The sequence below is a fragment of the Trichomonas vaginalis genome, chromosome VI (genome assembly GCF_026262505.1).
Source record: "Trichomonas vaginalis G3 chromosome VI, whole genome shotgun sequence".
NCBI classification, from domain to species: Eukaryota; Parabasalia; order Trichomonadida; family Trichomonadidae; genus Trichomonas; species Trichomonas vaginalis.
The window spans coordinates 14,419,251-14,434,066 of NC_067208.1; the positions used below are offsets into that span (position 1 = coordinate 14,419,251).

The following is a 14,816-nucleotide window of genomic DNA, read 5'->3' on the forward strand; positions in this document are numbered from 1 at the left end:
TGGGATGGGTATCCCAGCCCCAAGTATTCAATTTTATTCAATTTTTAAAGAATTTTGGGTTGGGATGCCCAGACCAAAACAAGCTTTATATTTTGATGTGTAGATACGTATGTGTGCATCATTGTTGTGTTATATATTATGTTTTTAATGAAAAAAAAATCTGATTCAAAAAAAATTATCACTAATTAGTTGATAATATAAAGAAAAAATAGATAAATTGTATGTTTTGAGAGTATTTATCCACATTCACTCATATGAATTTCATTAAATAGTGTCTTTTTACTCCCAAATTTATTTTGAATTATTGAAATCAAAGAAAAAAAATTAGAAAAATTTCTCGAAATTTTTATTTTCAAAAAAAAAATTTGGATTTTATATTGAAAACTGACACTGGGAGGACGATAGGGCTGGGATTGGAGATACCCCGCTCACTTGGGAAAAATACGGATCTATACTTTTCATGACTTAGCTTAAGGTTGGCTTTGCTAGTTGATATATTATAAGATAAGAACTATCATTAATAACCTAAAAAAATTAATTCTCTATCCAATTCAAGTCTCTTTTCAATTCTATAGTTCTTGTTATAATAAATTACACCTAATATACCAAAAACTATTAATATAAACACAATGATACCAACCAAAATTCCAATTATTTGATTTTTGGTCAAGATATTTTTGGATGATTTAGTTATACAGAATTTTATTGATGGATCTAATGATATCTGTTGGCAATGCGACCCATTGCAATAATCAGATTTCTCTTTTGGAAATTCAGAAAAATTAAAATTGCAATTAATGAAAGAAACATCATGCAAAGTAAAGTTAAAGTATAAAAAGAATTTATACGGCTCATCTGTAGACAAGGTTGGCATATTAGGATTCACAGAACAATCAATAAAATTGCAATTTTTCATATCAATCAAATTATAGGCCAATAACGATCCATCTGATGATAAATTTTGATAATGCATGTAACTAAAGACATTATTATATATGAAAACTCCAATTGCATAATCAATATTAAATGAATTGCTAAAATTGCTATTTGAATGATGTGTATCTGCTTTTGAGTGGAAAATATTCTTATTCATAATGTATTCTTGCTTTAAATAGCAATTTGAAACAGAAGACAAATTAAAAAATTGATAATTTTGGAACATTTTTGCAAATGTTGCATCTTGGCCATAGGAATGAGAAGCACAACATCTTGTAATGGAAATATTAGAATAAGGAAGGTCAATTGAAATGCATCCAGCAGATGCAAACGAAAAACGCTCAATGAACCTTGTATTGTCAATAAAAGTATTAAGATTACTAATAGAATCTTGATAATTGATACTTGTTATTTGAATTGCTGCAAAATTTGAAGGAATTGAATCAATATAAATAAAATCGCAGTTAACAACAGAAATTGTTGAATATAATATAGATTCAACAAAACTAGTATTAAAATTTTGCTTACTTATCGTCAGATTCTCATCAAAACTTTGATGACACATATCTGCTGTATCAAAGTAAACATTGATAGGATATGGAACACTATCAACAACTTCTGACATAATTTGAACATCTTCTGAACATCCTTTATTTGCAAAGCAGCTTATGAAGTTAGATAACTTCGGGCCTAATCCTGTGAGGTCAAGAAACGAGCAACTGGTGCAATTTGATAACTTCAATGAATCTGCATATATGTATTCTAAGTAGCATCGATCTAAATTTGAGATTTCAAATGATGTTGTAAACATGTAGGCAAAATGACAATAAACATGCTTACTGGTAGTGTCTGATAAATAGAAGGACTTTGAAAAGAATGATGTATAATTGCATAAGTAAAATTGTGAATTTAAATTGTTACAAACTTTATCTGAAAAAATATTATCAGTTTTTGATTCATTAAAGAAAGATTCCTCTCTAGAATTTATTTTTGTCGCTCCACATTCATCAGATTGGCATTGTATGAAGCATGTTTTATCAATTATATAATTTTTACAGTAAAACGCGAATATTCCAGCACCTGAAAATATAGTTCCGTAAATTTGCCCATTAGGTATCTTGCATGCTACAAATCTTGAGCCGTAGACATTTAATTTTTCAAATGTTGGAGAGTAAATCGAAATTGCTCCACTGTTTTGAGAATCTGATATAATAGATGCAAATACGCATTTGTTAATTACTAGAGTGTTCATTAAAGGTGTATATCTCTTGCGAATGTTCTTCATATATTCCATTTTTTTCAAATGAAAACTTGATTTGAATAAAGTTCTCAAAACATGGAGAGCAAACTCCTATAAAAATAATGATTATCAATTAAAACATGGCTAAAAACTTTCATAGTTGATAGGATTTGCGATCACAAAGATTTTATCAAAATAATAGTGTACACATAAAGTGTAAAATTCCGTTCAGATTTTTCTTTTCAATTATGAATTGAAATATTTTCAATTTTCTGAAAATTGAAATGATTTGTAAGACGAAAATTTCTCCATCAAAATATCAATTTAGTAAATCATTTGCTGTAAATAAGACGTTTAGCAATATAGATTCGCTTGTTATGAGCTCTAATAAAATACGAAAAAAAATACAATTCAAAATTAAAAGCTCTATAAGATTTATTATCTATTGCTTCTTGAGGGGCTTGAATAGGAGTTCATGGTGATATTCAAACTCATTTTCTGGGTCGGCGATAGCTGGAGATTGCTTGTGAAGCTTATAGTTGTACTTATTGAAAAATTGGCGTCCAACCGTGCAATCCTTGAAGCAAGAAACAATAACAGAGTCATAGCCAAGTTTGAGGCCAATGAATTCTACGGCTTGGAGTAAAAACTTGCCTAAGCCTTGGCGGCGGAGTTCTTCGGTGACATGGATATCATAAATGAAAAGTGATAACTCTCCTGTGTCAAGTTCATATCTGAAATGAACAAAACCAATTGGATGGTCTCTGTAAAATGCGATCAAAAACCTTGAATCTTCGTGGTATAGCTCTGCTTCCTTGACCTCTGCATCCCATCCCCATGCCTTTTCATAGAATTTTTCCATATTCTGGGTGATCATATTGAACATCCATAGTTCATACTCTTCTGGGACCTTATTGAATGATTTTATTTGAGCATTGAATAACTCATGATTGAAATTCTGAAGGAAAGGAATAAGATCCATCAAATTCGCTACAGCACGGCTATCTTCAAGAACACGGCGTTTGGTGTTGAGCATTTGTGTCTTTTGCTTCTCTGCTTCGGCCTTTGCCTTCTTTAATTCTTTCTTTGATGGCTTCGAAGTCATAAAATCTCCAAAAAGACAAAATCTCTATCTACTGAAAAAAAATCAAAAATTTAATATTATTACAATCATCTAAAATTAAATATATTTTCTCGTATAACATAGTGGTTTTTAACAGCAAGATTCCGTAAATCCATCAAATCATTTATATAGATGGGTGACAAGGTCTATCATAATCATTATTATTTCAATATCCTATCCTTTGTGTTTGGATAACCATAATATATCAAATAAGCTTTGAAATAATAGAATTTTATCCAATATTTCAAAATAGGAAAGGAAATTAGTAACATTTCAAAGTTGCATTTGCACAACATGCAAATTCTAGTATATTATGCTACATTTTGCATGCATAGGCCTTATTATCAATTTGCGGTATACAATAACTATGGATTTTAAAGCACGGATGTTTAATACCCATCATTAAAATACTACAAAAAAGATAGTTAAATATAAGAGAATGCATTTCAAGCTGATTGACTCCGTTGTAATTTCGCTGATAGTATTCTATTCAAAACCAAAATTAATATTTGTACAACTGTCGTGCTAGTAATAATTTTGCGATAAATAGTAAAATTTCTGTGAAAAATTCTATCAAATTTTTAATAATGATAAGTGAAACTGAGGGAAATGATGATATAACGGATTTTCAGCTGAACTGTGCGATGCACTACTTCGAGGACATGATAACAAATCTCAAGCATATCAGCGAGACAATAGAATTATCTCTTGAAAAAGTTGATACATCAATTGACAATACAGAGTCTGAAGAGCTCACTCGTGTTTGCATTTCAGTTAAACAATTCATCTTACAGTTGCATAACAAAATTGTAGATCAAATTTTCTGTTTGGACCAAGGAAAAATCCAACTTGAAGGAATCATCGAAGAAAACACAAAACTTAGAGACAATTATCTAAAAGGAGTCGCATCTGTTGATGCCCAGACTATAAGTTCTATAGAATCAAGCGTTGAAGCTTTAGAAAAAGTTTCAAATTTAATTACAAAAATGAACAGCTTAGCAAAGTCAGAAAGCACGCCAGCTAAGGTTACAAAAGAACTAAAGCCATTATTTAAGCAATATACTGAAGCCAAAAATAACCTGAATAATATTAAATCGCAATGCGTCATAAACCAAGAAATTTCGGATCGCCATCATATAAAGTACCAAGAAGAGTTCAAGAAAAAGCAACAAGATATTATTGATAAGTTTTCTTTCGTCATAAGTTGCGCTGCAGAAACTGTTTGCTCAAGTTTTTCAAGTATGAGCTTATTGGAGACACAAACAAAGCTTACCAAGCCAGAATTGAAAGTGAAATTTAGAGATTTCGAAGTTCCAACGTTTACTCCTTATGTATTCAAAAACAAGCACCATACTCTTGATCCAATTGAATCTCCTGTCATGAATTCTGCTATAGTTCCTTACGGAGTTGCGGAAATCAACAAAAGTTTTGAATCATCAAATAGAACGTTTTCGCCAGGCGAAAAAGTCCTTCTAATGGATAATACTGATCGTCCTTACGCTGCAATTGAATTTGAAAACAAAATTTATTGCGTTCCAAGAAATTCCCTTACAATTATAAAATTTGGTCCTCCGTCAAAGCCTGGACCAATCACTGTTGATAATTATTAAATATATGCGCTTATTATGTTTTGATTTTTTAATTTATTTATTAAAATTTTTAAATTAGATGTTTGATGGCTTTTATTCTGTCTTGATTCTATAAATAGTTTCTATATATATGACGCTATTATTAAGATACCCTTAAAATTATTTCAAGTAATTTTCATTGAAAATTTCAAGCTTTACAAATATGATAAATTGTCTAGTATTCCTATGTATAAGATTATGTTTCATGCAAACATCCTCTTTAACTTAAATTTTTTAATTTTTTTTGGTAAAAATATTGGTATTCTTGAATAAAATTTGTCAGTGTTGAATGCAATTGACCAAAAAATGGCTTTATTCAATAGCTATACCAAATGTCTGCAAGAATAATTCAATTGTCAATTTTGACTCATCTAACCAGGTTATTGATAATATCTGAACTCAATAATAGGAAGTAACTTTGAGAATTTGAGAGATTTTTTATTATAGTATATTCAAAAAGTGTGCAAATTAGATATATTATTCATTAGAAAAAAATTATTTAATAAACGAGTCAAGGAATGATCAAAATAAAAGATAATAGTAAAATACAAAAGGAATAAAAAATAAAATTATAAAATAAAAAAATTAGAGGTCGAGAGTAAGAGTAACAACCTTTGGCTTTGTTCCAGAGTCACCGCGGAGGCCAGCGATATATCTAACTTGTCTTGGCATTGATGTTCCTGTCTCAACCATTGTTTGTTGACCTTTATCTCTCTTTAATATTGTTTGGACAACGGAATCTCTTCTGTAATGGCTTTCATCTGTTTGAGAGCTCTTTGTTCTCTTGTTCTGTAGGCCTTTGAGGATCTTCTTTCTCTTGTTTAACTCCCATTGGTTCCAATGATAAGTCATATCGATGTAAGATTCCACTGGATGTACTTCTGTTTGGATTTCGCTATCTCTGAGCTTGGATTTCTTTGGTTTTGGTTGAGATGCTCTAATCGGAATCTTTTGAGCCTGTAAAATCGGGAATTCGTTCTGTAATCCGAGCAAAGGAACAAGTTCTGGCTTTTTCTGCGCAACTTTCATGGCTTCATCGTGCCAATACTGAGGATCTGCCAAGAATTTGTTTCTTTTGACCTGGTCAACGAAGGCATAGTACCTTTTCTCCCATTTGATGCTGCCTAAAACAACATCACCTGGTAAAAGTAAACCATTTCGTTCAACCAAAGTTACAGGACAAAATCCGTTGAATGCAAATTCTCCGTCTGCATCATGTTGAACGAGAACTGGATGGCTGTCATCTCCAGCAACTTCTGATTCCTTAGGGATGACTTCCTTTTCGGTAGGAGGAGTTTGTTGTGGAGTTGGAATTGTTGGGGCAGTTTCATCAACAGTAGAGATGGAATATGTAAATGTATCACGATGCTTACGAAGTCTAGCAAGAAGATTTTCGATTGTTTGGACTTGGTCTTCGCATCCCTTCAATTTATGCCAAACTTCAGCAAGAGCGGCAAAATATGGCATGGATTTTTGTGTTGGGACGGAGTCTGATATTTCCATCTGGTTACGGAGGTTTTCGATGATTGAATCAAATTCAATTGTTGATTTTTCAACTCCAACTGAGATATCTTTCAGTCTTGTAAGGAGAAATTCGTAGAAGAAGTTGAATTGCTGTCTGTTGGCAAGCTCATCTGTAAGGCGTTTAGCGTTTGGAACGTTTTCATCTTTGAGGGCTTTGTTGTATTCAATAATTAATGAATTGACACCTTCGATTGATGTTGTGATACGGTCCTTTGCAGCATTAAGCTTCTTTGGTACTTCAAGACGAAGATTTGTTGCTGGATCAGCAAGATCACCGCCAAATGTCTGGAAAACACGAACACCAAGAACATTGTTGGAAAGATCTTGAAGTTTAGCACGTTTTTCTTCATCAGATAAAGCGAGATACTTTGGAACATCCGACTTTGGGAAAATTTGTTCAAGAGCTGATGTTGCAAGACGAACATCTTGTGGATCGTTTGGTGTACCCCAATGAGATGTAATGATTGTATATGAAACAATTTTTCTGTATAAAGCGTCAATGGCTGTTTGGCTACGAGCGCGTGTAGTAATGAGCTCTTGTTCAATTGCATCACGATGTTCCTTGTCACGTTCTTCCTTTTGTTTGGCATTTCTATCTGCTTGTGCAAGAGCAAGATCCATATCTACTTGCATCCTGATAGTTAACATCGGGATAGACTCTGGATCGCCAAGCATCTTCATTGATTCATCATGAAGAAGTTGTACTTTTGAATCTTCTAATGGCTTTGAAACATCAATCTGAAATTCTTCTAATCTTGATGAAATAACGGATCTAACTGTGTAAGCAATAAGAGCCTGAGAGGCATCAATGTTTTTGGAAAGGCATTCATCAGCAAGTGTCTGTACGACGTGGATGATTGATTCCTCCATGATTTTCTTTTCAAAAAAATATACGTTAGTAAAAAAAATTTACAAACTAAAATCTCTTGTTTCAATATTTCTATATCAATAGGCTTACAATCGAGTAAATATCATTATTTCTCAAAATTATATCAAAGATAAAAACAATATTTGATGAATTTCAAAAAAATTTCATGAATTATGATTCATTCTACCTGACTCTATTTGTGTGGCTGAGGTATTTACTACTTCAAATGAAAAATATATTGAAACTTCAAATCTCTAATGTTTTTCATTAACTAACATACTATCACACTTATGTTTTAAAATCTAAATGTATTGATTCAAGTTTTCTATAAATTTTAATGTTTAAAAGCAATATTTCAAATGATAATAATAGCAAACAATTAATTTGAAAATGATAAGCGATATACTGATTTCATCTGATGTCCTATAAGCTCCTATCAAAATTGCAATATGAATATTGTTATAGAAATGCTACTTCTAGAAAAATTTTCAAATTCTTGATTCTAAAAGAAGAATATGTTCTTTGGACAAAATGCATTCTATTTACTTTTGATATGACAGAGTATACCACCTTGAATTACGGAATTTGAGCCAAAATTTGATTTATCGATAATGAATTTTTCAATAGAATCTATTTAATCCTCCCTAAACAATCTTGGTAAACTTCAGAAGTTCTCTTAAACTTATTAAATCATGTTAATTGTATATCTAACGTTTTGTAAGGATTTTTTTTTTCATTTTTCACTTTTGTTTACAATAAAAATTGATGAAAAAGCCACTAATTCTCTCTATCTCTAAATATACAAAAGGATATACATCAGAGAAGGGTAATATAATTAGTGCGCAGAATCTCCAGAAGACTGTTTTCTCCAAATTCGCTGCACGTCGTAGCGCCGGAAAAACAGATCGTAAATTTATCAGCGATAACTACTTGATAGCTCAATTCATCATTATTTTGATGATGGTTATCTTTCAATTTATTTCCATGGGTCTAAATATTTTCATTGAAGGAGAAATTTATAATCATTTTTCCAAAAAGATCCTTGGAGACTACGCTGTTGCTTCAAATTTAAATTTTCAAGAACGTCTACAAAATATTGTTGAAGAAGGTATCAACTACGCCTCTGCTTTATCAACTTTATTCCAACCTTTTGATTTCCTTAACTTCAACAAATCTAAAGCCCCTAATATAATTAACGTATTTTACGAAGCATCCAAAACATACTCCAATTCTGTCTTATGGTATCAACTTGAAGTTCTTCCTGCAGAAGCTTTGATCGTCTACAGGCCTCCAATACCAAATCAGATCCATTCAACACTATACAGTGACAAGGACACAGATTACTGGCTCTTTGCTTGGAGGGCTGATGATAATGCCTACAATCCAAATTATCCTGAGAAAGATGGTATTAATTTGACATTACGGATGCGGCCAAAAGATATGCCTGAGGTCAAGGAGTCTACTAAGAACCCTAATTTGGTTACTTTTGGTACACCAAATTTTGGATATAAATCTTATACGAAACAGTCATTCATAGAGATTTCCAAAGCTATCCTTTGTGATGGTGAGGTAATAGCTGTTGTAAATGTAGCACTAGACCTTGAAACGATCCAACATTTGACAAAAGATTTATCTTTCTCTGAAAATTCAAGAGTCGCCGTTTCATCGCATTCCGGTATTTTAATCGGTCTGACCGGCAGCGATGAGCTCGTTGACTCATTCCAAGGTTCTTTGATCACAAAAACACTTTTCCAGCTCAGAGACCCTGTTTGGAGCGTTATTGTTAACGACACTCAATTCCAGTCTGGCGAAAACTACTCAAAAACATACGTAATCAATAATCAGCCAAGAGATTATATTGTAACAATTTCTCCAACACCGATTGAAGGAACAAACACTGAATTAACGATTTACAGTTTAGTATGTTACAGCGATATCGCTCCCATTACAAAAGGATCTCAGCAACTTGATATTATTTTATATATTGCTGTTTCTTTAGGATTTGGCACATTTGTGTTCACATCCTATAATGTACTTGTCGATCTTGTTTCCATGCAAAGCAATTCACCCTTCTCCAGCGATTACAATGACTCGACATCTCATATCAAGAAATTTACACTTGAAACAGCCATCGATGACCTTTGCGCCCTGCGCCAACGCGAAGATGATCCCAATATCGTCAGCGAAATCAACTCAATCATCGACCAACTTGAACATACCGGAGAGAAATCTCTAATTAGAGTTTCGGACTTCGACCAAATCCTCAACGATCCGAAGCTGAATGAGCTCTTCACCAAAGTTTTCCAAAGACCAAACGTAAACGCCAAAATCGAAATTATTGATTTGCCATATCCGCAGTTCCTTTCGAAATTGGTGAACAAATCGGATACAGATGTGATCAGCTACACGTTAAGATACTGTGGAGAGTGTTTTTCTGAAGAAGGAATGACGAAATACATAAATCACATTTTATCCGTTTTGGATGAGTCGGAATTACCATATGTCGCTCACTCATTCAAGCTAATCCTTGCGATAAATGACATGAAGGTGTTCTTTTCCAAGGAATTGCTCTTCGGAATGCTGATATCGAATTTAATTTTCCACATTTTGATAAAGAACAGAAAACAGAAGCAGAATACAATTGACAGATTATTCTTCAAGTCATTGCCATACACGCTGACTACTCTTTACTGCGAACTCAAGGAATTACATTCGATATTACTCGAAAACAACGAAGAGACATGGTCGACCATCGCGTTCACGTGTTTCACCTTCACAAATATCATACCGTTGAGTAGACACTTACAGGTCTGCAGCAGAACTGTACTTTTCAGAGGAATTCTCCAAGATCAGAAAATGACATCGGGAAACATATCCTTTGACGTACTCAACGTGATATTTTTATGCTCTATGTGCCCGTTCTTGTTCAGAAGAAAGAACATTTCCCATGAAATTATTGATAATTTGGTCGGAAACGATTCTTTGACAAAGAAGTGCTTGATTAATGAGTACTACCCTGCAGTCAAGAGCGCGCTAATTGATATTTGCGGATCTTCTTTCGTTAAGAAGCTCGCTGACTTTATATAACTTTTTATGTTTTATTATTTATTTTTTATTGTTTTATTTTTCATTAATTAAATTGTATATATCCATTTGATTATTTACATGTGTTTTCTTTTTATATTTCAATTTTAATTTTAATTAAATTTATTTCATATATCCCTAGGAATAATAAAATGTATACGTATTATAAATAGATTTGGCAGATTTGAAAATCTTCAAAAACCATTATTCAGCCTGAAAATTGAATTTTTATATCTAATTTGACATTTTCAACAAATTAATAAAATTAAAAACTATAGTTTTGCTATGGCATATCATTGTTAAAAATGGCTCGAAGTTTTTTTCTCATCAAAGAAAAAGTACTCATGTAAGGGCACCTCAGGTAGGCTCTTGAAATATCCAAAATATGATACTCAATCTCAAGATCAAAACTACTAATCAATGTTTATTCTTGGATTTGAATCATTCAAATATAAGAAAGACTAATGTTTCAAGCCAATAGAAGTATATGCTATTTGAGAAAACTGATTGAATGTTGTTCTTTTTAATGAAGAGCTTCAAATTCATAGCTTCTCAATCATTCATATTTGCACTATCTCCATTTACATGATATTTCGTCCTCAATATCTAGAAAGGAGAGATTTTATTCGTGAGATAGTTACAATGCTTTTAGCAGCTTTCAATTCATATTGTGAATCATAAAAATCATGCATGCGTAATGATATAGTATCATGCAATACTAACTTAGAAAGATGGACTAATAAAACTTTTTCATGACCTTGTTTTTTATTCAACATTCACCCTGTGTTTTTTTGGTATTCTAATTTTCTAAATTTCCATATGTTTGATAGGTGTGGAAGTAAGACATCAATTTCAAAAACTATTTTTAAAGGCTAAGTATCATTTTTATGAATGATCACTTTGCTAATTCAATACTTAGGACAGTGATCGCTCAAACAGCTCATAACGAGGGCTTTTCCAATATGTCTGAAGCTTCTATATTAATATTAAATGATGTAATAGTTGATTTTATTAGAGAAATTTGCAAATTTTCATCAAAAATGTCAATATTATCAGGGAGAACTGAAGTTAATGCATATGATTTGTTTTTTGCATTAGAGCGCGTTGCAAATGAAAATACTAATTCGTTAAATACTTTTATAATTCAACACGAAAATTCAATATCATCAACATTATATGCTCCAAACTTTCCACAACCAAAATTATCAGAATATTACAAACAACAAATTGAAGATAATCCAGGTGAAATACATTTTGCTCGTAGATTTCCAATAATTCAATCTCAATCTCCTGAATTTCCATTCATACCAAGCTTTTATCCAAAAATACCTTCACTTAAAACAACACCAGATGCAGAATCTGTATTACAGACAGAAAAAACAAAAGATTACGAAAAAGATAAAAGGAAATCACGAGAGCAAAAAATATTACAGTCAGAGCTAGATGGTATGGATAAAGACAGCCAATTAATTGCTCCACAATTTGTCAATTTCAATTTTGCAAAATTACTTGGCTCAGACACTTCAACTAACCCAGAGCAAAACAGAATATCATCTGATATATTGAATGGCATTAAGCCAATTATTGAACCAGAAAAAGAATTTTTATTCGAACCTTACAAGCCAAAAGAAGATTTAGACAGTTAATATAGCCTATATTCGTTTATGCTATAGTTCAATATATTCAAATTTTACTTTTCATTTAGAGATTTCAAAAATTTGTTTTGATAATTTCTAATTTTCATAGATCAATGAAATAACCTTACCTTGAAAGTATATCCAAAATGATTCCGAACCATAATTTTAAGGTTTTGAAGTGACATTTCTAATTTTTTTAATTTGAAGTGTGAAAATAAGTTTTTCACCAATTAGCAGATTTATTTCCAAGTAAAAGTTTATTTTATCATTCTCTTATTTTAGCGGAAAAAAATTATTTGATTTTCTTTCATTGTTGAGTGGCTTAATAATTACAAAGAAGCATATAAAGCATATTTTATAATAAATCTAATATAGTATCGCAGTTTCAACAAACAAAAATAATGATGACAAAATATTAGTAAATAAAATCAGTCCAAGTATCATTAATAATAGTAAAACAGTAATTAATGAGTTGAGGGAAAGGCACCGGTACACTCAAGCCTTCATGATTTTTAAATAGAGATGTTTGGAAGCAAATTGTCAAATTTGGCATTGTCATTTTATTCTTTGCACTATTGTTAAGCGTTAGCATAAGTAGTTCGACGATTAAGGGTGCACCCGTATGTACGTTTATTTGAGAGGAGGAGGATTACCCTCTCAATTTTGAGGGATTCGTTAGTTTATTTTCTCGATGAATATGCAATAAAATTTGATTTTTACCTTATCAATATACTTCATATAATATACACATGTTCATGTAAAAACTTTTTTCCAAAATCCTCAGGAATTAAGGGATTTTTGAATTTTGAGAATTTTTTTCGAATTTTTTCGAAAAAAAATATTTTCAGAACAGCCTTAACGGCTAAGATTTAGGAACAATGTTAAGTATCAAAAAGAAAGGAGGTCTGATATAGACAACATATATCGTTGAAAGTTGAAAAAATCTCTAATATTTGAGCCCAAAATTTCAAATTTTAATTTTTTGAAAAAAGAGGCCACCCGTATGTACGTTTATTTGAGAGGAGGAGGATTATATTTTTGAAAGGGTGAAACATTATGAATATGTTAATTATATAATAATATGTATTATTATAAAAAAGAAAAAATAAAGCACGTTAAAATTTTTCTTTCTTGATTTTTTATAAAATCTACTTAGAATTATGCAAAATATGACTAAATAATTATAAATTTCAAGTTAAATTTTAATTTTGATAAATAATTTAAATTTCAAAATATCAAGTTCAGTTCGACTATGTATGTAGTAATTCCTCAATAAAGTGCCAAAACCCTATTAAAATATATGAACATTTTCAACATTTTAATGTTTTTATTTAAAAATTTGTTGGAATATGAGCTTCAAACAATTATTATGTAAATAAAAATAATTAAATATATGTATTTATTAGTATTACAACCGTAGTAAGTCGATTCTTCCTTTCTTCTACTGAGGTTTGAATTTGATTTCGAATTGTAAAGAGATTCAAAGGGAAAATACTAGCGGATAAAAACTACCTCCATGAAAGGGTCATAATGGAGTCAAGTTGTATTTTTTGATATTTTTTGCTTTTCGAGCCTAAATAGGTAGCCAAGATAATGCCTAAAAATAAGGTTCTAAATTCTGAAGTTTACATGATCCTCTCGTGTGCACCCTTAAGAGAAAGGCTTTTCGATTTACTTCTGGGAGCTTTGATAAAACGCGGTCAAAAGTACTTGGATTGTTAGTATCATAATATGAATTTAACAGATCGGGTGGAAGCAAGGGCTTATGCAATTCAATAAGCCATTTTTTGAGCAAACTTATAGCATCGAAAACATCAGCGCAAGGAGGGACTGAACATTGTGGAAAACGAAGAAGTGTCGACATTTCAAGAACATTTTGTCTATTTCCGTTAATTCTGAATATTCCCTCTCTTTCTATATTACTTGCAATATATTCAAACAACACTTCTAGGAATCTAGGTGCTCCACTCTCTCCACGAATTAATTTCTCAATGGGAGAGCCAAAAATCTCAGAAAATTCATCTAAGCTCGTTCAAAAATTTGACAATATAATCGAGAGGTTCTCAAATATTGAATAAAAAAATTGAAATTCAAATCAAAGTCCCGCACAAAATGTCCTCGATCAGATATTGAACAACGTCTGAAATGTAATTCTAATGATTCGGCGAGTGTTCACATGAGTTTCAGCATCTCGGAAGATTCAGAATAAAACAATCGTTCATTTTATGGCCGATAGATTTAATACAACTGAAATATCTTTAATTGTAATAAATATACTATTTGCATCATTTTGTTTTTCATTTAACTTTTCATAGGCATGGCAGAAAAGTATAAAAAAGTCTTGCATACATATTATTTATTTATATCTTAGACAATCGATGGTTGTCTTACTACAGGATTAATATTGGTCCGTAAATTATCACAATTTTTATCTTGATTGTTGCAAATAAGGAAAAGTTATTATGCTATTAAACTGGATATTAGCCGTACCGAATTCTAGTTTGTAGGGACTTTGGAAATACTCTTTCCCGAATATTACTACCACAATTGTTTTCAACCAATTAACAATTGGCTTATCTCAAGGTTCCACAATTGATACGGATTCATGGCATTCTAATAACTTGACAATACATAGTTTTATTCTTGATTCCTCCTCTATTTGTAATTTGCTCATCTTTCTTTTCTCTTTTTCTAAATGAAAATTTGATTAATCTCTTTAAAATCTTCTAAATTTTGCTAGATCAAGGTAATCCAATTAGAATTTTGTTAATTGCTT

General features: G+C 31.4%; 5 protein-coding genes across 5 annotated transcripts, besides 2 other annotated features; 3 read left to right on the plus strand and 2 right to left on the minus strand.

Annotated features, from left to right (window-relative positions):
- Window positions 1-454: part of a mobile genetic element that runs on past the window's edge.
- Window positions 455-2,501: 2,047 nt separating this feature from the next.
- Window positions 2,502-3,358, minus strand: TVAGG3_0864310 (H2A histone acetyltransferase protein; the record flags this gene model as incomplete). The annotated part of the gene is made up of 1 exon (XM_001314607.2): window positions 2,619-3,281. The coding sequence occupies one exon, from the start codon at window positions 3,279-3,281 to the stop codon at window positions 2,619-2,621; it is 663 nt and encodes a 220-aa protein (XP_001314637.1).
- A 528-nt stretch (window positions 3,359-3,886) lies between these two features.
- TVAGG3_0864320 (uncharacterized protein) lies at window positions 3,887-5,120 on the plus strand (the record flags this gene model as incomplete). Its single annotated transcript, XM_001314608.1, has 1 exon — window positions 3,887-4,909. One exon carries the CDS (start codon window positions 3,887-3,889, stop codon window positions 4,907-4,909), a length of 1,023 nt encoding a protein of 340 aa, XP_001314638.1.
- A 235-nt stretch (window positions 5,121-5,355) lies between these two features.
- On the minus strand, window positions 5,356-7,321 carry TVAGG3_0864330 (uncharacterized protein; the record flags this gene model as incomplete). The annotated part of the gene is made up of 1 exon (XM_001314609.2): window positions 5,513-7,321. One exon carries the CDS (start codon window positions 7,319-7,321, stop codon window positions 5,513-5,515), a length of 1,809 nt encoding a protein of 602 aa, XP_001314639.1.
- A 754-nt stretch (window positions 7,322-8,075) lies between these two features.
- Window positions 8,076-10,527, plus strand: TVAGG3_0864340 (PAS domain domain-containing protein; the record flags this gene model as incomplete). The annotated part of the gene is made up of 1 exon (XM_001314610.1): window positions 8,085-10,406. One exon carries the CDS (start codon window positions 8,085-8,087, stop codon window positions 10,404-10,406), a length of 2,322 nt encoding a protein of 773 aa, XP_001314640.1.
- A 639-nt stretch (window positions 10,528-11,166) lies between these two features.
- On the plus strand, window positions 11,167-12,330 carry TVAGG3_0864350 (transcription initiation factor TFIID subunit 8 family; the record flags this gene model as incomplete). Its single annotated transcript, XM_001314611.2, has 1 exon — window positions 11,366-12,049. One exon carries the CDS (start codon window positions 11,366-11,368, stop codon window positions 12,047-12,049), a length of 684 nt encoding a protein of 227 aa, XP_001314641.1.
- Window positions 12,331-12,650: 320 nt separating this feature from the next.
- Window positions 12,651-13,690: a mobile genetic element.
- Window positions 13,691-14,816: the final 1,126 nt, after the last annotated feature.